Below are 23,944 nucleotides of genomic sequence, written 5' to 3'. Positions count from 1 at the left end.
TGTGACACTTTTTATTTGGGATTTTACAAACACAGACGATATTATGGCTTGTTCAAAACCTTCACGAAAGGCTCTGTTAATAAATTATTTGTCCTGAATAACCTTGCTTTATTTATTTGATATGCAGTATGTAGCTGAAAGTGAATAAAAAAAACCCACAGATACATGTATACAATTTATCAAATAATTGTTTCAGATTCATTTTTTCTGATTTGATTGAAATGAAAAATATAAATATACTGTACATATTCCTTTAAATAATAATTATGTTACTATTCATTTATTCCAAAATGAACCAAATGAAAAGAAAATGAGACAAATACATGTATTTGTGTATGGAAAGATTGCTTTATAATTAGGTTGAACCGCTCAGGGGACATAACTCGTCAAAACACAGACCTCTATATAAAGGACACCTCTCTATAAAGGACACTGGGTGTCCTTTATACACAGGTTTGACTGTATCTAGAAACTGCCCCACATGGGATTTGAACTTCCGACCCAGAAGTGTGGACCATCATTTATCTCAGAAACAATACACGTGCACTGCACATAATTATGACAGCCTATTAGAGGGGAGAAAATATTACCTTAAATTGGAACATGGAAGCGGAGTCTGTGTACTGGTAATCGAAGGTCACTGATCCGGGCTGGACCAAGGTCACAGAGTACACCAGACTAGCAGAACAGGGACCTGGGTAGGAGGCTATGAATTCACCTTTAGGTTTCCACTCGGTACTGTAAAAGCAGAACAAAACACTACAGGCCCCGATTTCTCGAAACAAACTTAAGTCAAAATTTGACTTAAGTCAATTTTATCAACATGAGTTATTTAAGGAGAAAAACTTAAGTTTTGACATAAGTCTGTACTTTTGTTTCGAGAAATCGGAGCCAGGTATGTTTATTATTGCAATAAGCCTTAGAAAATATATATCAGTGTGTTTTACAAGTCAACAGATATATGGTCAAAAGTGCAAGGAAACCTGTCAACTTGTCATTTAAATCTGCAATAATATCCGTTTTTAAAAAATCAGAATCAAATGAGATTTCTAAGATATCTTGTATACTGATATCAACATACACAATATTTTCACTATAAGTACGAGTTATTATAAGTTACTTACTCGGTACAGTTGGCGTGGTCTGTGGAAGGTATGAAAGAGTCCAGGAAACTATCTACATTGGCTGTGAAACCCTGAGGAATTTTGTCCCATTCGTCAAAGCGTGCCCCGCCCCCAAGCGAGTAAGTGCCCGGGGGACAGGGGCTACATACTTGATCAGTCATGTTAAGGAACTCACCAGCCTCACAAGTAAACTCTGGAAATAAACATAAACAAATTAATCACATTATCCACCTAATATAAAGTTATTTCGCCTGTGTATAATATGTTTGCATATGTCACTAGTGTAATACAGTAAACCTTCGGTTAGCTTGAACAAAATTAAATAAATATTGATGGACCAGTTCCAATTATCCAAAATTAAGCTTCAGGAAAAAATCGTGAGTTTGAACTATCCGAGTTGAAATCGGTAAAAACCAGTTTTGAGTACGGATGTACCTGGCATAAGCAATGTAAGGCAGAAAATCTAAAGGGAAAGTATTTAGTTTCCTGAAAATATTATATTCAATCATTTTCTTGTAAACATGAGCATTTAATTGGCGAATTTATAATTAATTGCGTAGCAGAAGCCGCATGCATATGTGCACGTGGACAAGGCCCCAAACAGCACCGTTCACGATCGCGGCCTATAATTTACAACATTGACGTTCGTTAACTGAGATAGAAACTTTATCTAAACCACAGAAAATCTAGTTAGATCTTTATTATATTTCGTGACAAACGTAAATTTATTTATTTACTTTTTTAGTTAAAGAAAATCCGGTTGCATTTACGAAACTGCTGTTGAAAATATTTGTTTACATTCATTTTGTAAAATTAGGTCACAATCGCACTGTGACTGTCAGATTGTCCAAAACCCGATTGCATATTGTCTGCTTCTAAAATTACGTAACTAGTTTTAACCTGATGAAAAGCTACGTATCTATTGTTCAATTACCCAACACGTGGATTGTTTTGGCTGGAGCTGAATATGTAATTACACTCACTTGCTGTGACCCAGCGGCTGGCTTTTGATGCTCACTGTGACACCTCGTAACTGGCCTGTCCAAGCCAGCGTGAGGCACATGTTTACAGGTAATTTAACACCTTGATTGGCTGATTAAAGATAGATTGAATGCATATTCTAAATAATGTCGACTTAAATGATATCCGTATCTAGATTGGACTTAACAAACATTGGTGATTTCTTCCATGTGTTTATAATTATTGGTCATTATAATGATCATTTATAAATCTTTATTCCAATCATCAAAACTGTTGCAATATGCAAAATATATCGCCATTTTTAGGGACCCCGTTGCGTCGTGTTCGAACTACCCCATTGCGCCGATTTGCCGACAAAAATCTTACTTTTACGTTCATAATTTGACGTGTTCGAACTATCCGAAATAGGATTGATTATAAAAAGTCAGTGTTCGAACTATCACTAGCTAAAAAATTACCGTTTTTCTGGAAAAAATCGTGTGTTCGAACTATCCGGCGGTTCGAATTAACCGGAGGTTTACCGTATAACCTGAAGCAATTTCCATTGGCTGTCCTGAGCACAAAATCCATTGTGATGTCATATCATGCTTGCCTGGCCATAAATTTTAGGTTCATAATGGCAATGAAACTAATGAGGCTGTTCCTGGATTCATGGCCATGGAATTGAGCAATTTAAATGAATATTAAACCTTCATCAAAAAGTAACATAATTCAGAATTACCTAGCAATTTCTCTAATTTGATATCCCTGTCTTCACATCCTTGTTGAGCACAATGAGCAGGGTCAATAATTGAATTATAAATGACTACTTTTTTCTACTGCTTAAGACTTATAACTTATCATCAATTTAGTATGTATACAATAAATTTCTTCCTAGCAGATCTAGTTTGATACTTACTGCAGTCTTTGCCCCTGACAGGTGGCGGTGGAGCCCCGCCTGTACATTTGTTAGGCTCAGGAACAGAAACACGCCATCGTCCACCATCACTATCACATTCTGTATACTCGTAGTGAAAGTCAGTCTGCAAAGTCATAATTAAATTAAATGATTCTTTTTTATTATCAGAATTCTGTGATTGCTTCAATGGCATTCCATGGACAACCATGGAATTCCAATGAAACCCACAGTGCCACTGGAAATTCTACTTAATACTGTGGAATTCCATATATAAAATGTTATTGAATTCCATATATAAAATGTTATTGAATTCCATAAAATGCTGTGGGATTCCATAAATAAAGTCTTGAAATTTTATTAAACACTCTGGAATTCCATGGAATGCCGTGAAATTCCATTGAACACTGGATTTACATGGAATAACATTGGATGGTCTGGAATCCTATGGACCGCTGCAGAAACTGAAATTTATAAAATGCAACAGGATTTGAGTAGAATTTCATAAAAGACAGTGGAATTTCATTGAACAAATGTGAAATGCCATAAATTGCTGTGGAATTCCATTGAATTCCATGATATTGAATTGCTGTGTTAATCTATGTCAAATTTTTTATCATGTCCTAATTTCCTTGCGGTATAATATACATGCACATGTATCAGTCCAATCCCGCTACAGATCGTTCCATGCAGGGTGCATACCTGTAGTCACAATATGGAGGTTACCTTGTTGCTGGAATGGAGCCGAGCCATATTCTGATCATGATACATAAATTTAATTCGGTGTTATCTGGCAAATTATTTGTAACAACAGTACAAAATCAGTACCTTCCAGTATATGTTTTTATCAGTTTTGCGGGGATGCATTTGTTTTTCTTGAACAACGTGCAAATGCACATGAACAAACAAAAGAAGCAGCACTTCACTGTACAGTATTGTATCATGATGATCAACCACATGACTACTGAAACATCAACATCATCAACACAAAACATCTTACCGGCTGACAGGTTGGCAAAAGTTGGTCACCAGATGTGTATGCAGTTAACAGAAATGAAAATACCAGCACCCAAAATATGGCCATTGTCTACCACAAAGACAACGACGACACCTAGCTGTGTGTTGTTGAATTGTCACATATGCAGATGACAGGTTGAACCAGATGGTGATGGTTTGTTGGCCACGGAAACCGGAAATGATTTGTACGTCTGCGCGCTGGAACGGAAATAGTTTTTATTATTATTAATTAAAAATTTAATCAATTCGTATCAATTTATTAGAACTATGATTTTAAAAGACTTTAGTCAAGATTCAACTAAAGAAAGAATTATATAAGCCAAACTGATTCTTTAAAAAACCCAGACAAACAACGTTGATCCCGAGATCTCGCGTGACCCGCGTTGCTATAGAAGCGTTACCAATAACCGCGGTATTTTGAGGCCATCAGCTGTCAAGTGAACCTAAACAGTACAATGGAAAGGCAAATGATGTCTAATCGAGATCCTTATTCCTTCCCTCGAAACCAGAATGACGACAACTTCATGGGTCAACTTAAAGCTGAGGTAAAATGTAAATCAATTAATTTGTGGTAATGATTATGCACGGTATACTGTAGATATGCACACCCAATCGGTGGAAACGTAAGTTAACAGTAAGCCTAACAGTTAATACGTATTGTTCCAATAATGTTAGAGTAGAGCCTAGAGGTGCCTATCTGATATTTTGGATTAGTACTGTAGTGGAATACCATGTTTTGTAAAGAATAAAGTATAGAATATGACGAGTACAGGAACACACAGAACTTTCCTTTTCACCATCTCATTGTTAGCCTAAAAAATTGTAAAGTTCACACATGTATATGTGTAGCTACTGTTGTAGCGGAAAAGATATCACCTTCTGACTGACTTATCTTTTCCGCTACAATTGTAGCTAGTATATGTGTAGCAGGTTTTAATTTCTACATAGTGATATGGTAGTCTTGTAGCTTTGTTTTAGGGAGAAATTCCCTTTAGCTCAGTCGATAGAGTGGTGGACCAGTAATTTTATGCTTGTGTTCGAGCCCGGTTGCCGGCAAACTACTATCTCCCTGTTACATTTGGTGCCATACTAGACCACTCCAAGTGAAAGCTATATGAGAATGAGAGGCATCGTTGGAGACAGAACCTGGGTTGGTTTATGAACAGATGTTTGAAAGAGGGGAGTAGTGTAGCAGGTTTTAATTGTACAAATATATAGTGATACAGTCGCCTTCTAGCTCAGTTGGTAGAGCGGTGGAACAGTAAGTCAGGGTCACGACTTGAGACTGGCTGTCAGCACACTACTCTCACCCTGTTACACATGTATTCCGGTTATGGTAGCCTTACAAGTTACTTAGTTAAATGTTGAATCAGAAACATAGTGGATAATAGATATTTATGTCGATATCCGTCTGATTGAATAGGGGCCGCGGTGGCCGAGTGGTCAGCTTGATACTCCAGGGCTATTATCACTGACGTTTACGGTTATACACCCCTGGACTATCTCATAGTGAAACGAAAGGCAGTAGAAAATATAGGTAAATTGATTCTTTGATGTACAGTGTACAAAAAGAATCAAATAACAGTACACTGTGATTGACTGTGTGGCTTTGAAGTTGGGCGTCACTCTCTTTGTAATGTACATGTCTCTGCAGGTCTCGGATAGGTCAGTTTTTTTCCGAACAGCCTTCATTTTACTATGAGATAGTCCAGGGGTGGATTTAATGACAGTCATAGTTACTCCTGGAGTATCTATATATAAGGGTGGCCAGGCCTAAATATAAACCATTTTAGACTTGTATCCCTGGTGTTAGTAGAACATTATTAATTTTGCATTGTAACTTAAACTCCCCAATTCCCAAAAATGTGTCAATATTCAAATGATTGAACTTTGGGTTGTTTACAGATTGCAGGATACCAGAAACCAACACATCTAGCCCAGAACGAGGATCCCTGGAACAGACTTAATAGCACATGTACTCTAGCTTCTTCACGGCGTGAAATTTATCACCAAGATCCAGTAGCACCAAGGGATAGTCTGGACTTTATATTAAAATCCCAGTACAATCATCATCAAGCATTTCTGAAAGATCCAAATGAGACACTTTACCAGCCAGAGACAGTGGGGGCTGATCATGGGTAAATATATCTTATCGCAGTAAGAACTCTACATGTTAGTCAGTTTGCTGTATGTGGTCATATTACATCATAAAGACTTCTTAGATATTTAGATGGTAGTCATGGTAAAAAATCTGTAAGTTAGTTTCAAATGTGAATATTTGATGAGAGAATGTGAAAATAAGTAATCTCTTTTCAGGCGTGTGCTGAAGAATCGTGAAAAAGAAGTGATAAAAGCTAAGCCTTACCTAAACCACCCTCTTTCTATCTCATCTCAGAAGAAGAAAGAGAGCATCCACTCCATAGAAAATGCAATAGGTTTGTATGATTAGTACTTTTTACTTTTACTATAAAATAAGGTACTAGATATGATTATATATAAATTCCCTTTCTGCATACTTGTACAGTAACATGTCTAGGATTTGCCCCGGGTGACCAGACCATGGTAAACTTTTTCAGTTAAATAGATAGTGAACCAAAACAATACTCTTCAACTTTGAGTTACACCTTTTCAAGTTGACAAGATGTAGCTTTAAAATTTATGTAAATTATCTTAGTTGCATAATAATTTCAGGAATAATTATTATCTAGATATTTTGATATCCTGTTGGAAACTTTAAAAGTGATTTCTCCATCAGATGTCTTAGATAAAACATTTTTAATTTAACACACTATCACCTGATGGGATCTGTTGTCTGTCCTTCTATCCGTTAACTATTCTTGTTAACGCTATATCTCAGAAAGCACCAAAGGGATCTGGATCATATTTCATAAGTATGTTCCATTAGGAAACTTGAGCTCATTGTGTATACATGTATTGCATTTTGGGACTGATCTGTCTATGACATGGATGATAGGCCACCATTTTGGATTTTGATAATTGAAAGTTTGTTAACACCTCTATTTCTCATAAATTGCTAATTAAAGGGATCAGACTCAAATTTTATATGTAAAGGTCTTCTAGGACTTTAATTTTGCATTTTGGAACAGACCGTTAGCAAGATGGCTGATAGGCCGCCATCTTAGATTTTGATAGTTGAAGTTTGTTACCACTGTTTCTGAGAGTGTACTCAAAGGGTCTGTCTCAAAAATCATTTGCAGGTTTCCTTAGGGCCCTAGTTGTCCATATTGCATTTTGGGACAGATAGGTCAACAGGATAGCCGACAGGCAGCAATCTTAAATTTTAATAAAGTTTGAAAGTCAGAGAAAAAATCCCTCTTTCCATTATAGATCATCCTTTAGTGGGCACCAAGATCCCTCTGTGATCTCTTGTTTCTTTAGATGTTGTGAAAATGTTCACAATCCCAATCTTATCCCCAATTCATTTAGAACTGCATGTTTTAATTAGTATTTATTTCATTGAATCTTTTCCTTAGGTGGTTTGGGTATAACTCGGTCTGCCAAAACTATATTTGGGATTAGAATGAATACCATATAGTACTAACAACTTAACCAACATAGGTTTAGGTGTAATTATAAAGGTTGCATGTCATAATATTTAGATTATATTTATGTGTGCTTTATTTGCCTTTATTTCTCTGAAACCTTACAGAGGGACACCACACACAAACAACAAACAGCGGTTATTCAAGAAAGCCAGATGGCGGATTTTTTGTTCTTTAAATGTTTGCTCCTCTCCCACAATAACTGTCACCCTCTGGCATCAAATAGTCTCCTGTTCTAACATTGTCAAAGTGATTATTCTGTCTTTTCATGTTACAGAGTTATCTCCCTTGTGAGTAGATAATAATTGTTGTGTCATTATTTTGTGGGCACAATTCACGTTGTTTTCTCTGAAAAGTATGACGTTATGCTCGCAAATACATGACATCACAATCAATACCTATCTACAGGGGCAGATAACTCTGTTACATGCAACATAAGATTGATTTTCAATTACGGTATAAAGATGTGTCAGATTATTAAATTAGCCAAAAAGTCACTTTGATAATCAATTTCACTTTAAGTTGTATGACAACACAATTTCTCACCAATCATTAATGAACATTGTAGTTGTTATAAATGTTGATATGTTGGTACACATACTTACTACAATTTTACTGAAATAATAAACAAAGCTAACAATGAGCTATTTAAAACACTGATATATATATATATACACGTATGCACTTTGACCCCTGTTTAATGATCCTATGAGGAATGGATTTTTACTATTACACAGATACATATCATCAATACCACAATTAAGCTAATATTAATTGTTCAGTTGTTGACAAGAAAATATGTGAAAACAAGATCATATAAATTGAAGGTAAATAATTAATGATGGTCAACAACAGCCACATTTACTTATACCATGCTATATATGATCTTATTTTTCTTATTTTTTTGAAGACTGAACCATTTTTGATGGTCTCAAAATTTATGCATTGTTTAAAAGACACCTTGGTTCTTAAATACTGGTATTGTTGTTTTTTTCAATTGCAACAAATAGAAAGCCTAGTTAATTTTGAGGCCGGTATACCTAATATTTAATGTGTGTTTCTTTATTAACCCATTTTCAGAGAGCCACCACACACAAACTACCAACAGAGGGTATTCCCGAAAGATAGATGGAGGCTTCTTTGTATACTAAAAAATCACACTGCCAGAGACTTTACTCACAGCTCTGAATAATCTCATCGAAACCACCCTATCTCAAAACAGAAGTCTATAAGCTTCTTCTCTACTGAAACTAAAATCTAGAACTTTTCGCTAGATTGCATTCTCTAGTAGTAGTATTTAGCATTTCTACAGCACAATTCACATTTCTATCAAACTATTCTGCTAGCTTTATTATCTTTGTCTCTGTTGTATTATTTCCATGCTGCTAAAACTGGATAATTCTGGGATAGTTTTTATTTCTCATTTCTTAATTACTCAGTTGAATTAGTTTAATTATTTTTACCTGTCCCTTTGTATCTTTTTCTTGATACTTTTTTCATATAAAATATGTAAAAACGCTTGATCAAATTCTGCTGTAAAATAATGAAAAAGTAAATAATCATAAAAATCATGCATATATAAAAATGATGTGCCAATTTCCAACACACATACATTAATTTTAATATTACCTAATTATGTTTGCTAATCTTTCAATATACTAATGATATTTAAGTTATATAACATGCATGCTTATATAAATAATTACTATATATTACCAGAGACATATATAATGTAATTACTTAAATCCCTGATATTACTTATATTTTGAGCTTTATTATAGATGTTATGCAATGTGGCATTAAATGAGAAAAAGAACGTATTACTTCTAACACTTTCCACAATCTGTGAGAGTTGCCTCCCTTCCTCCCTATATCTCACTTGTCCTTTACTAGACTTATCCTTACCAAGTCTCTGTTACTTAAAACACCATCACTGTAGCATGCAACTAACTTTTTCTCATAAACAGAAAGTCCTCACAGCGCTGGAACCAATGGTGGCTATTCCCGGAAACACGATGGCGGATTTTACTGCACATAGAAGTTTAAGAACTTATTTCTCATGTGCTTTGTAAAATAAAGCTTTCCACCTGCGCAGAGGATATATCAGACTATTATTGGTGAAAAAAAATCAACATTTGGACAGTCTTCAGTCTTGTGTATGAACATTCAAACAGGACAAAACATCTTGAATGTTATGAGTTGTATGGAAAACTAAACATCCTAATAAAAATCCTTTTATTAATTTATAATTACCAACTACTTATACATGTACATTTCTACATTTTAAGGAAAACTATTTACACAATGTCTTGTATGCAATGATTTCATTTACACATTTATAAATATATTTCATTTTTTATTTTGAAATATGATTTTGCATGCTATATATATTTTCATATATGTTTTGTGATAGATGAAGCCTCTGTGATAAAGATAATTTAAATGTCTGTATTAACTTTGAAGTATTACGTAAATAAATATGCGTATGTCTATTTTATGTCAATTACACATAACAACAAGTTAGATATAAAAGAAAAAAGATTATGCAAACTCAGTGTGTTTTCTAGTATTCACTTCTTTGCACACTTCTTGTTGATTTATATAAAAGCTATGAAAACAAGCTTTATATCAAGTTCATGTTTCATTGTTTTTGATGTATAAGAGGGATATCGTCATCATGTTATTAAGTTTCATATTAATGTAATAAATATATGAACTTTTCACTTGTTTTAGAATTGTTTATAATTATATAAATATCTATCCATTTTTTTTTATTTTATTCAACCCATTTTACAACATAAAACTAATTGATTTTAATTAATAACTACTTCTGATACCAATAAGGACTTATTGCCATTTCATCCAATGATATAATAATTTACTGTATTCTCTTCAATTGTTAAAGTAAAAGATGGTTTTAATTTTCTTTGGCATTGAGGTCACCGTCTAGATCCATTCAAAACTAAAAAGGTTTTCACCAAAGACGAATCAAACCCCCTACCCACACCCTCACCACCAGCCCCTGTATAGAAACAATGATCTAGAAAACTGACACTCATCAGAAAGGGCATCACTCTAGCGAAGTAGAACTAACTGTTAATATGTGGTATTGGCTCAATCAGCCGTTTTTTGTTCCCACACCCAACAAAAACTATTGTCAACATAATAGTCACCCATTACATCCGTAATTACCAAATTGCATTGAAATTAGACAACTATTTAAGAGACCACTGCGGCCATTTTGTATTTTTAATTACGACTTCTTCAAAACTATGACCATGACACCATTTCCCCCCAATTCCTAATAGGCCGATTGTCATTGAAATATGATTTATAGAATTTGCGTCATTGCGACCGTCAAGGAGTTTTCTGGAAATCAAACCCATGTATTGCATCGCAGCAAAAATGAGATAATTTGAAAAATCCTTCATGGTTGTCAAACTAAAATATATTGTTTTGGGCCTTTTTACAAATTTGGTATTCTTGCTATAAAATTATCACAATCTAACCATATTTTAAGATAGGAGGTTAGCGACTAAATTTGGGATCTTACTGTATATTTTTTGCCCAATGTTGTTGGGGAAAGAGAATGACGTCATGAGGATAAAATGAAATAACGGAATCTCCCACAGAGATTTATTTAAGTGCAGTATATTCTTTAAGGAGATTTGAGAAGGGCTATACTAGTAGTCTTATTGCATGCATTTTCTAGTTTTGTTGACAGTTCCAATGATTTGTGGTCACTCTACTCTCGCACCTTCATCAATTTTCTAACATGATAGTTTCAAGTTTGCTGACCTGCATATCTGAAGAAAATAGTTTTTCTCCCACACTACTACTATAAATGCACGGATTTCCCCAAAATAAACAACCGTCTAAACTTTACGTAATTTTTGTCGGGGAAGTTTCATTACAAGAAATAGGAACGTAAAGTCGCTTTACGTAACCGTAATAACGATATGACTCTACGACCTGTAAGATGACAAACCATTGCGACGAAAAGACATGATAAAAATGGTCCTTTCGCCAAATACATGAAACAGTTAGAATGTTTACTCTGTCATACTTCAGATTTAGTTGAGAGGAAACAATTCCAATTTTCAAACTAAGAGATTGAGAAAAATGACACGTAGGGAGCTATGAATGTGAACCATACAATCCAGTCAAAATACCCTTAATATATATGCATTGCCAGGCAAAACATGATTACATTTCCTAGTATTTGAATTTACAATACCTACACTGGAGCAAACAAAAAACATATTATAATACATCGCTTGGTTGAATAGGCTTAACGCCCTATTAACAGCCAGGGCCATTTAAGGACAGTCTCCTCTTCTACAATATGTTGCATGGGTAAATGTATTTTGAGAGGCTGCGGTATGTTAGTGTCGTGTTTCCCTCTAGTACTGGGACTCTTTTATACCGCGACCTCACTGATGCATACTGCCAAAGTCACAAAACAGCGTACCCACCCGGTCACACTATACTTACAGCGGACAAATCAGTCGCATGTTCCCTTTGCGGTTAACCAATGTCTGTAGGCAATTCGATAAACTTTGAAGTCATGTATTCACTTATTTAATAAAAAATAGGATGGATAACTTGGTTTCTTAACCAGTCCATGAATAATGTTATGATTCGATAAAACCGTTGTCAAAATGCCCTAAGAACATTTAATTTAGCATTTTGGCGAAACATATTGTTATACGTTTCAGTATACTTTTGTTTGATTGTTTGATTAATTAAGGTCATATTAACAGCCAAGGCGGTGTAAAGACGGCCTCCCATGTATGCGACGTATAGCGTGTATGTAGTGCGAGGTGCGCGTTTTTGGAGACTGCGGTAGGTTGAATATAGAGTAAAAGATATCGGTAACAAGTAAAAGTAGGATTTATCAACCATGACAACTTTCATACCTTTACAATCACCTCCAACGATGTCATGATCAAGTGTTAATTTTCTACCACAACTATTTTTATGAAAAGTAGAACAAATTGGCTTCGACTATTCTTATTTTTAATGTCTTGGTTATACCCTCAGTAGTTCGTCACAGATTTCTGTCCCCGACTCGACTCCCCTTCTTGTTCGTTAAAACACTTTTACTCGAGCTCATAGCTATCTTGATATGGAATTGACGTAATTATCTCGAGCGCATATACTGTCGGAGATCACGTGAAAACATCAAAATTACCATGTATCGAATATTGATTATCAACTACAATACATGAAAATCATAATTTACGTCACTTTCAAATTTCGCTGCTATGTTTCATAATGCATAATCAAATTGTATGTAGCTTCCTTTTGTCGGAATGAACAGAAATTGAAGTTGAGCATATTTGGTCATCTGATTCGAAGGGCCAGGATGACCTATATTCATCATGCATCGTCCTTCGTCGTTGGCCGTGCGTAAACTTTTCATTCAAACGACTTCTCAATAACCAATAGGTCCAGGGTACTGACATTTTCCCTGTAGCTTGCTGGGATGAAAGGCTATCAAGTTTGGCTTGTTCAAATGAATTACTTTGACATTCATTCAAGGTCACGGGGGTCAAATATGCTAAAATCTTTAAACAACTTCTTGTAAATAACTTAGAGGCTCAGAGACCTGATATTGGGCATGTGAAATTTGTTCAAATGGACGACATTGCCCTTCTTTCAAGGTAATATGGGTCAAATAGGCTAAAATCTTTACACAACTTTTTGTAAATAACTAAGTGGCCTAGAGATCTGATATTGGGTCTGTAAAATGCTGGGATGAAGGGCTGCTAAGTTTGTTCAAATGAATGACATTAACCTTCATTACAGGTCTAATTCATCAAATATATCATAACCTGAACTTTTGCTATTAAAAGGTTTTCTTGTATTGCCTTAATTGTTTGTCACTACTATATTTTTGAGGTGTTGCATTGTGCAATAGTCAGATGACACTTAAATCCGACATCATTTGTCTTTCTTCCTTTTTAATGAAGAACTCAAAGATTGAGATACTATCAAATGTTTATTGTGATGATTCTTAAAGCACATACATAAGTATAATGATGTTGATATACTGGCATGTACAATATACATACATAATTAAGTATAATGATGTTGATATACCGGCTTGTACAATATACAACCGGCATGTACAATATACATACATAATTAAGTATAATGATGTTGATATACCGGTATGTACAATATACATACATAATTAAGTATAATGATGTTGATATACCGGCTTGTACAATATACAACCGGCATGTACAATATACATACATAATTAAGTATAATGATATTGATATACCGGTATGTACAATATACAACCGGCATGTACAATATACATACATAAGTATAATGATATACATATTCCAGTAGGTACAATATACATACATAAGTATAATGATATTGATATACCGGTATGTACAATATACAACCGGCATGTACAATATACATACATAAGTATAATGATATACATATTCCAGTAGGTACAATATACATACATAAGTATAATGATATACATATACCGGTATGTACAATATACAACCGGCATGTACAATATACATACATAAGTATAATGATATTGATATACCGGTATGTACAATATACAACCGGCATGTACAATATACATACATAAGTATAATGATATACATATACCGGTATGTACAATATACAACCGGCATGTACAATATACATACATAAGTATAATGATATTGATATACCGGTATGTACAATATACAACCGGCATGTACAATGTACATGCATAAGTATAATGATATACATATACCTGTATGTACAATATACATACATAAGTATAATGATATATACATATACCGGGATGTACAATATACATACATAAGTATAATGATACATACATATACCGGGATGTATAATATACAACCGGCATGTACAATGTACATACATAAGTATAATGATATTGATATACCGGTATGTACAATATACAACCGGCATGTACAATATACATACATAAGTATAATGATATTGATATACCGGCTTGTACAATATACATACATAAGTATAATGATATACATATACCGGCATATACAATATTTTTTACATAAGTATACTGGTATTGATGTACCCGGCTTGTACAAGATATTTAAGGATTAACTTGAATAGATTTTTTATGTTATGGAGATATAACACAAAAATCTGAGTGTACTCTAAATAAACCGCGAAGCGGTTTATGATGAGAGTACACTCAGATTTTTGTGTTATATCTCCATAACATAAAAAATCTATTCAAATTAATCCTTATAATTCAATTTATTAAATATAATCTCTTCAATATTCAAAATTCATTTTGGGACTATTTTGTCTATGAAATCATTACGCCGTCATCTCAGCCAATCAGAAGCAACGTTACAAACGGCGACGCCATATTTTCCTTTATGGGCTGATAAAGTAAATTTTTAAGCCAATGAAAATGCTCGTGACAAGCATAAGTATACTGATATTGATATACCGGCTTGTACAATATATATGGACATATACAATGTACATATTATATAAGTATAATGATATTGATTATATATCCATGTGTACCGGCACGTACAATGTAATAATAATTATACAATGTTGCTTATATCTTCATGTATACCATTTAATGTTACAAATAAGTACGTATATAATGATGATTACATATCGATGTATACTGTACAATGCATATACAATACATACAATGTAACACAAACCATACGGGTACGTCACAGTCGCCATGGTATTATAGTATTATATCTGTAATATATACTGACTATATTATGTACACATTATATATCATATACAAAACATACAAACTACAATTTTGTCTTATTTAAGACGACTAAGTCATATTAATATCATAACATGAAAAGTAAATATACACGAATGCGCATATGATAAGACTACAGTATAACGGAACACCCGAAAAACAAAGAAAAACATCCGTATAAAAATACTACACAACAGAGCTCCTATACTATTTACCCACATACTATTTGAAACATAATACATACTATATAATGTGATAATCTACAAAGAAACCAAACATTGTGAGTGGAAGCTAAATTTAAATTTTATAGTTTCAAACAATCTTTTGAAAGTAACAATATATTTTCAAATGGCTAAAGTTAGAACCAGAAAGCAAACATAGAATTGTATTTTAAATGATTAATATAGTTGTAGATACTTGAAATTATGATTACCTAATATTCTACAGATAAAAAGCTGCATATATGATATTTAGACAGGGCACATCTGTGAATAATTTCGCCTGTCTTTTGTTTTTGCTATCAGTTAGTTTCGTCGACGAACCAGTTTGTGATAATATCGTGATGAGTTCACATATGTATCAACAATCAAATCATTTGGAAACTCCTTCTATGTCTAATGTTACAATCCATTGTGCATTTTTCCGAGCCTGGACAACGAATCATGCTACATTTGTAAAGCTAACCAGTTTGGACTACTAAACGAAGTTATTCTACTAACACATTCTACCATCATCTACTTTTACTTGTTATTTATTTAATACAGTTTTTGAAAGTAGAATACTAATCCATTCTACCACTGGTTTTTTTTTGTTCAAACTTTACGAAAGTGCATTTTTTTTGTAGTACAGTCAATTTATAAACTAATTCATTATACTACTGTCTAAACTTTACTCGTTATTTTGTAGCAGTCCTATTCTACACTGTCTAACTTTACTCGTTATTTTGTAGCAGCAATAGTACTATATTCTACCACTGTCTAACTTTACTCGTTATTTTGTAGCAGTCTAATTCTACCACTATCTAACTTTACTCGTTATTTTGTAGTACAGCTAATAGTAATACTAATCATCTACTACTGTCTAACTTTACTCGTTATTTTGTAGCAGTCTATTCTATCACTGTCTAACTTTACTTGTTATTTTGTAGTAGAGCTAATAGTCTACATAATCTATTCTACCACTGTCTAATTTTACTCGTTATTTTGTAGTACAGTTAATATAGAATACTAATCCATTCTACCACTGTCTAATTTCATTTGTTATTTTGTAGTACAGTTAATATAGAATACTAATCCATTCTACCACTGTCTAACTTAATTTGTTATTTTGTAGTACAGTCTATTCTATCACTGTCTAACTTTACTCGTTATTTTGTAGCAGTCTATTCTATCACTGTCTAACTTTACTTGCTATTGTGTAGTACAGCTAATAGAATACTAATCGATTCTACTACTGTCTAATTTTATTTTTTTTAATTTTAATTTTTTTTGAAGTACTGTCAATACAATACTTATCCATTTTACCACTATATCAAACTTAACTCGTTATTCAATAGCATAGTCAATAGAATACTTATCCATTCTGCCGATGTCAAACTTTACTTGTTATTTTGTGGAGTCAGTTTTTTCTTATTGACGGATGTTAAAGACAATCGGAATTGGGCAACAGGCAACATGCCTATACACGCCTTTTCCTTACAAGAGTAGAGTCAGTCTATTTTACCACTGTCAAATTCGTTATTTTGTCCTCAGAGTGCAATGGAAGCAGATGAAAATTCATCATGCAATGTGTGTTTTCTTGATTCTTTTAACATTTATACATTTTCATACTGATGATTTAGCTTGGAACTACATGAAAATAAATAATCTCTCTTTAAAGTGTGTTATAATAATATCTACCATATGATAATCACGTGATGCGCACGTGATATTTAACAGCTCAGAAATGGGTTGCCATGTTTAAGGATATCCTCTGGAGGCATCCTCGAACTGAATGCATTCTAATGAAAACATCTGTGCTAGAAATAGAACTATGCCTTCTAATGAAAAACCTGTGTTTATCAATCTGTTCCAATGAAAACCAGCTGTTTAACTATTTTAATGGAAACCTTGTGTTTAAGGAACGATAACTTAGCAGCATTTTTTAGACAATCATCGATAAGATAAAATCCATCGGTTTTCATATCAGTCATAATACTTGTATCATATGTGGAAATTTGTTTTGTGACTTTATATTTCATTAATTTTACTTGTACTTTTTAAATTTTAAGGTAAATATATTCGAATGCAGATTTCAAATTGAGATAGATCTATATAAAGTTACAGTTATAAGACAACGGACTTACATTATTAACATGCGAGATGTTTATTGGTACAGTTAATATTAAAATACGACTTTAGAGTATACATGTGGCTTAGCATCATGTTGTTTGAGCGTACCAATTGGAACTACCTCAAACTGCATTGTCTGTAGAGCCGATTAAGAAATTCCTCTCAACCTCTCACCTCCTTATAGTACACTGATTAATGAATCAACTGTTGTGAATGGTCATGGCAAAACATGGGTCACATTGTGGTTCACCTAAAACATAACTTATATTGTGATTTATCTAAAACATAACTTATATTGTGATTTATCTAAAACATAACTTACATTGTGATTTATCTAAAACATAACTTACATTGTGGTTTAACTAAAATATTACTTACATTGTGGTTTATCTAAAACATAACTTACATTGTGGTTCACCTAAAACATAACTTATATTGTGATTTATCTAAAACATAACTTACATTGTGATTTATCTAAAACATAACTTACATTGTGGTTTATCTAAACATAACTTACATTGTGGTTTATCTAAAACATAACTTACATTGTGGTTTATCTAAACATAACTTACATTATGGTTTATCTAAAACATAACTTACATTATGGTTTATCTAAAACATAACTTACATTATGGTTTATCTAAAACATAACTTACATTATGGTTTATCTAAACATAACTTACATGGTGGTTTATCTAAAACATAACTTACATGGTGATTTACCTAAACCATAACTTAATTGGTTGATTACCTAAGATGTAATTTATGTGGTTTTTATCTAAATCATAACTTAATTGGTTGATTACCTAAGACGTAATTTATGTGGTTTATTGAAATCATAGCTTAATTGGTTGATTATCTAAAACGTAATTTATGTGGTTGTTTATTAAAATCATAACTTAATTGGTTGATTATCTCAAACGTAATTTATGTGGTTGTTTATTGAAATCATAACTTAATTGGTTGATTATCTCAGACGTAATTAATGTGGTTGTTTATTGAAATCATAACTTAATTGGTTGATTACCTAAGACGTAATTTATGTGGTTGTTTATTGAAATCATAACTTAATTGGTTGATTATCTCAGACGTAATTTATGTGGTTGTTTATTGAAATCATAACTTAATTGGTTGATTATCTCAGACGTAATTTATGTGGTTTTTATTGAAATCATAACTTAATTGGTTGATTATCTCAGACGTAATTTATGTGGTTGTTTATTGAAATCATAACTTAATTGGTTGATTACCTAGACGTAATTTATGTGGTTGTTTATTGAAATTATAACTTAATTGGTTGATTATCTCAAACGTAATTTATGTGGTTGTTTATTGAAATCATAACTTAATTGATTGATTATCTAAGACGTAATTTATGTGGTTGTTTATTGAAATCATAACTTAATTGGTTGATTATCTCAGACGTAATTTATGTGGTTCTTTATTGAATCATAACTTAATTGATTTGATTATCTCAAACGTAATTTATGTGGTTGTTTATTGAAATCATAACTTAATTGGTTGATTATCTCAGACGTAATTTATGTGGTTGTTTATTGAAATCATAACTTAATTGGTTGATTATCTCAGACGTAATTTATGTGGTTGTTTATTGAAATCATAACTTAATTGGTTGTGTACCTAAACCATAACTTAGGGAATACACAGTCAGGTTTGAAAAGTAATTACAAATGTTGTATCCAATTACTGACATACATGTATCATTGGCGAACAATCCTGAAAAGTTATTAGTAACTTAGTAATGTGCTTTAACAATTTCCTATATGATTCTTAAAAAATATGGGCATGAGCCAAAGCTGAGAAATGAGCTTGAATCGTATATCTGATATACCTACGTACAGATACAATGATACACTGACAGACCTTTTACAATACTGATTTCAGTCACTCTCTTACACTATTAGTACTGTATTTTTTTTTGGCGTATTGGGTGCTTTCAGCTGATCAGAATATCCTCATTGTTATAAAAACAATTTTAGGAAAACGTTAAACCATAGATGTGTATATGGTACGCGGTTGGAGCAAAGCTACAATTTAATTGATAGAATAAATGCCATAACTGATGCTCAAACAATTTTAGCTATTGTCTTCCCCTCAAAAATATATTGAATTGTGATGAAATAAATAGTAGAAACATCTAAAGTCAAAAGCAAACATTATGATACTTCATTAACATAAAACAATATTTTAAACAAAGTAAAAAGCTTAGCTTCTAATGTTCTCTGTATGTTTATACCGTAACATGCACATTTTTTCCCTGATAATACTGTTGAAATGTACAGTGAGGTTGTAGAGCACTGTTTTGCTTATACGTTTGGCCCTAGCCGGCGATTAGTCTCTCTTCACTCAACAATAGTACTTACGAAAGCCACTAACAGTGTTTTTCTTTTTTTCCCTTTTCATTACTTGTATATTAAGTATGGGAATTTATTTTCTTTTGCTCTTTCGGCTACTTTAGCAATAAATTACCTAATCAGATATGATATTTAAAATTCAATTACTTTGGAAAATAAATTATTCGTTGATTTTGCATATGCTTACACTGCTTTGTATTTTAAAACTTGTTAAACAGATACTAGAACCAAGTGTAAAACCAAATAAAAAACATTGTATCCATTGTATCATGTGGGTTTTCTCAAAATCCGATAGCATGTTATACAAGTCTATAAATATATCAGATAGTATGCAATATTTTTTCATTTTTTTTCTCACGTTTCCCAAGACAACGAGAAAAAATCTTATTCAGAAGTACTATAAACTCGGTTCCATGTAGGACGTTTTTACACGCAACGTATACATATATAGTAGCCTAATAGTTAAAATTAATTGTATAGTAGGTGTTTTCCATCCATAACCGTCCTAAACACATCAGCTTTCAACAAACCGTCCTAAACAAACCCTCCTAAACATAACCGTCCTAGCCATAACAGCCCTAAACAAACCCTCCTAAACATAACCGTCCTAGCCATAACAGCCCTAAACAAACCGCCTTGAACATAATTGTCCTTAACATAACAGTCCTAAACAAACCGTCTTAAACACATCCGTCCTAAACAAAGCCGTCCTAACCATAAACCCTAACAATTCGTCCTAAACACACCCGTCGTTAACATAGCCGTCCTAAACACATTCGTCCTGAACAAACCGTCCTAAACACATCCGCCCTTAACACAGCCGTCCTAAACACATTCGTCCTGAACAAATCGTCCTAAACACATCCGTCCTAAACATAACCTTTCTTAAACTTAAACATAACCGTCCTAAACATAACCGTTGTAAACAAAACGTTATAAACATTATAAGTTTCTATTGATCATGGTTGTAAATCGAGAAGTTAAATTACTACCACCAGAGTGTTCAAGCATAAAAACGATCTAAGAAGAAAAAAAAAAAAAACCTTAAAGAGGCGGTTTATTTCAGTGAAGTATGCGAATGGCCATATGGGAATGACGCTTATGGCCATATGGAATATTAGCTTTAAATAATCTAAACATGTCGATTTCAATAAATAAATAAAGTCATACTATTAAAGTAAAATCAATGAGTATTGTACTGTCATGATGATTATACATTTAAAGGTTAACATTTTTTTAATATCGAGATTATGATTGTACATGATAAATTAGATATTTACAAAATCATAATACGCATTATATATTCACAACGTACACGTATTGATACATATCTATATACATTGGATAATAATAATGTTATTTACATTTCTCATGTCGTATACACTACATAAACAATCCATATAATTTGTAACTCAATTCTTACCCTTAAACGGTGAAGCTATGTATGACAAATTGACATATTTACCAAAATAAAGGTCGTGCCATACCATTATAACCGTGGATATGGTATCTATTGAGGCTAAACTGCTTTTGGCATGAATCATAGAATCAGCAAAACATCGAGGAAATATTAAAAATAAACCGAGGTACTCTTACGATGGATTAACATGATATACGTTGGCATGGTGGGGATGTTTGAGGTGAAAACAGCAAACTTAGTAAACGATAGGGATATGTTGGTTTGTCATTACGGCAAGATAACTACATGTATATACTTACCTGTATCCACACTCAGGCACCTTGGCCAAACTGAAATGTTTGACATAGTCTTTTGTGCGTAGGAATAACTAATTGATAATTCTATCTATGTTGAAGCAACTAGCAACATACAGCAGAATTAAAGACAATGCCACATTACTATAAATGACGTTAACTTAAACCAAGCCATTACACAATTGCATTTTCTTGTGCACTGACTCATTATAAATACAACAAGGTAACCAAGGCCAATCGATATACAATCAAGTATCGGTGTGAATCTGTAGGGTTTGTTGAAGAACTTCAGAATCACCAGGATATCTTCGTCTGGTTTCAGCTTGTTTGTCACACTGAAATTGTGATATCAAAGTCATGATCTGGTTTTTTTTATTTCAAAAAGATGTCATCCTTTTCCATGATGGCTGTCTTGCCACGATAACGACATTCTAACTGACTGTTCCTTTGCCACGATAACGACATTCTAACTGACTGTTCCTTTGCCACGATAACGACATTCTAACTGACTGTTCCTTTGCCACGATAACGACATTCTAACTGACTGTACCGTTGCCACGATAACGACATTCTAACTGACTGTTCCTTTGCCACGATAACGACATTCTAACTTACTGTACCGGTAGTTATAACGTTACTTAGTCTTACTATATAAACCATACAACGTCAATAAACATAATTCGCTGTTGTACTTTCATTGTATACTGTAAATGGTATGCCGCCATTTTAATCCACTATGACGTTACAGTTTATAGAGATGACGCCGGGGTGTCCTTGCTTTTATCATCCTTCTCCGCCGTGGTCGTTACACCGAACCTTTGGTCATAATTCACACTCAGCTTGATTCTCTCTGAAAACGCATCTGAAAACAGCCAAAACGATACGGTCTTATATGATGGAATAACTAATATTATGGAATAACTGTCTGCTTGTCAAAGTCAATACTTGCTTCAATAAGGTCATGTATGAAACACACATCCCATGCATGAACTTAGTATAATGGTACCGTGATCTCTATCTGACTATCCAACAAGTTGTAAATATATGATTGTAATTGCATTAATCCGTGAACACCTATACGGCACCACATGCTGTAAGCTTAGTAAATCCTGTCTGTTGGGTCAGATCGAGAAGGTAAATTTTAGAGAAAAATAAAATCTACAGTTCTAAATAATTCCTGATTGCAAATGAAAAAGAACTTTCATCTGACTTATAGTAATCTATACCACAGAGTACAGTCCCAGAGTTTTGTATATACATTTAACGAAAGATGAATAAAGTACTGTTTAAACTGAAAGGGAAAGTAATAAAAAAGAAAAGAAATATGATGGAAGTCCTGTTTTGACTGACAGTAATAACTAAGAATGTATTCTGTTTAACACATTTTTTATTAACTGAAAGTATCTTTCAAGATAAAATTTATTTAGAAAACATGAGCTATAGCGAATCCTTTAAAATCCCCCATATTAGGATTTTGGTGATTGAATTATTGAACATATCACTATGTGAGGAATTGTTATGGAAAATTATTCGGCACACAGTTGTGCCAGTATTGTAGGAGTTACGTCCCATGGAACCGTCTAAGCGGGTTTAAAAATTCAATGACAGACCTTATCACCTGCATACTCTAAATTCTTCAATTGCCTTATATCTAAAAACGATATTTGTCCCCTAGCGATAACAGATAATGTATTCACATTATGAAAATAATGTTGGAGTCTGAGGAAGTTATTTAAGATTTACAGTGTTCATATAACTGCGTTAGATAATCAAAAAGAGTCACAAAAGAAAATGAGGGCAACCCCAAACGTTCAATGTCTATAAACACATCTTTAGATTTTGTTAAGCAAGAAAATCGTTTAGTGGTAACTATTGATGACTCATTATATTTAGATAACTAAAAACTGTTTTATCAATTCACAAGTTCACTATATTACTGTACACTCTGGAGATATGCTACTCAGAACCCATTTCAAAGATAGAAACGAGCAGTAAGATATTTTAAAATGTGTCTTTTTTAATCTTCCGATGAAGGGTTTCACAAACTAAATCGATTGTCTTTTAAAAAAAGAATACAATAAATTATTGCATTTTTATTGTATGAAGCATTAAACACCGTAAACAATTGTATTGTGACATCAGATGTCAACTCCAGTTCTACAGGATGGATTTTATTTACAATTTTCTAGA

The 23,944-nt window shown here is 33.1% G+C and overlaps 3 protein-coding genes across 5 annotated transcripts in view; 1 reads left to right on the top strand and 2 right to left on the bottom strand.

Annotated features, from left to right (window-relative positions):
- The window catches only part of LOC138336865 (endosome/lysosome-associated apoptosis and autophagy regulator family member 2-like), a 28,839-nt gene extending 24,659 nt beyond the window's left edge, over positions 1-4,180 (bottom strand). The window contains exons 1-4 of the mRNA XM_069286468.1: positions 4,001-4,180; positions 3,004-3,127; positions 1,125-1,317; positions 591-738 (exon numbers count right to left, since the gene is read on the bottom strand). Coding sequence (XP_069142569.1) covers positions 591-738; positions 1,125-1,317; positions 3,004-3,127; positions 4,001-4,084 — 549 coding nt within the window. The 5' untranslated portion in view covers positions 4,085-4,180. The remainder of the gene's footprint in view (positions 1-590; positions 739-1,124; positions 1,318-3,003; positions 3,128-4,000) is intronic.
- A 214-nt stretch (positions 4,181-4,394) lies between these two features.
- LOC138336057 (protein CFAP276-like) lies at positions 4,395-10,301 on the top strand. 3 transcript variants are annotated; one of them, XM_069285334.1, is made up of 4 exons: positions 4,395-4,562; positions 5,923-6,155; positions 6,334-6,452; positions 9,548-10,301. In XM_069285334.1, the coding sequence occupies exons 1-4, from the start codon at positions 4,473-4,475 to the stop codon at positions 9,616-9,618; spliced, it is 513 nt and encodes a 170-aa protein (XP_069141435.1). In that variant the 5' UTR covers positions 4,395-4,472; the 3' UTR covers positions 9,619-10,301. The 3 variants fall into 3 exon arrangements, with proteins under 3 accessions (XP_069141435.1, XP_069141433.1, XP_069141436.1); XM_069285332.1 differs by having other exon boundaries at positions 8,661-10,301; XM_069285335.1 differs by lacking the exon at positions 9,548-10,301 and adding an exon at positions 7,688-8,654.
- An 8,849-nt stretch (positions 10,302-19,150) lies between these two features.
- The window catches only part of LOC138336316 (metabotropic glutamate receptor-like), a 109,673-nt gene continuing 104,879 nt past the window's right edge, over positions 19,151-23,944 (bottom strand). Inside the window, exon 6 of the mRNA XM_069285753.1 lies at positions 19,151-22,616. Coding sequence (XP_069141854.1) covers positions 22,504-22,616 — 113 coding nt within the window. The 3' untranslated portion in view covers positions 19,151-22,503. The remainder of the gene's footprint in view (positions 22,617-23,944) is intronic.

The sequence above is a fragment of the Argopecten irradians genome, chromosome 12, assembly GCF_041381155.1.
Source record: "Argopecten irradians isolate NY chromosome 12, Ai_NY, whole genome shotgun sequence".
NCBI lineage: Eukaryota > Metazoa > Mollusca > Bivalvia > Pectinida > Pectinidae > Argopecten > Argopecten irradians.
The sequence above is the reverse complement of the archived record's forward strand: the minus strand, read 5'-3'. Positions and strand labels throughout refer to the sequence as shown.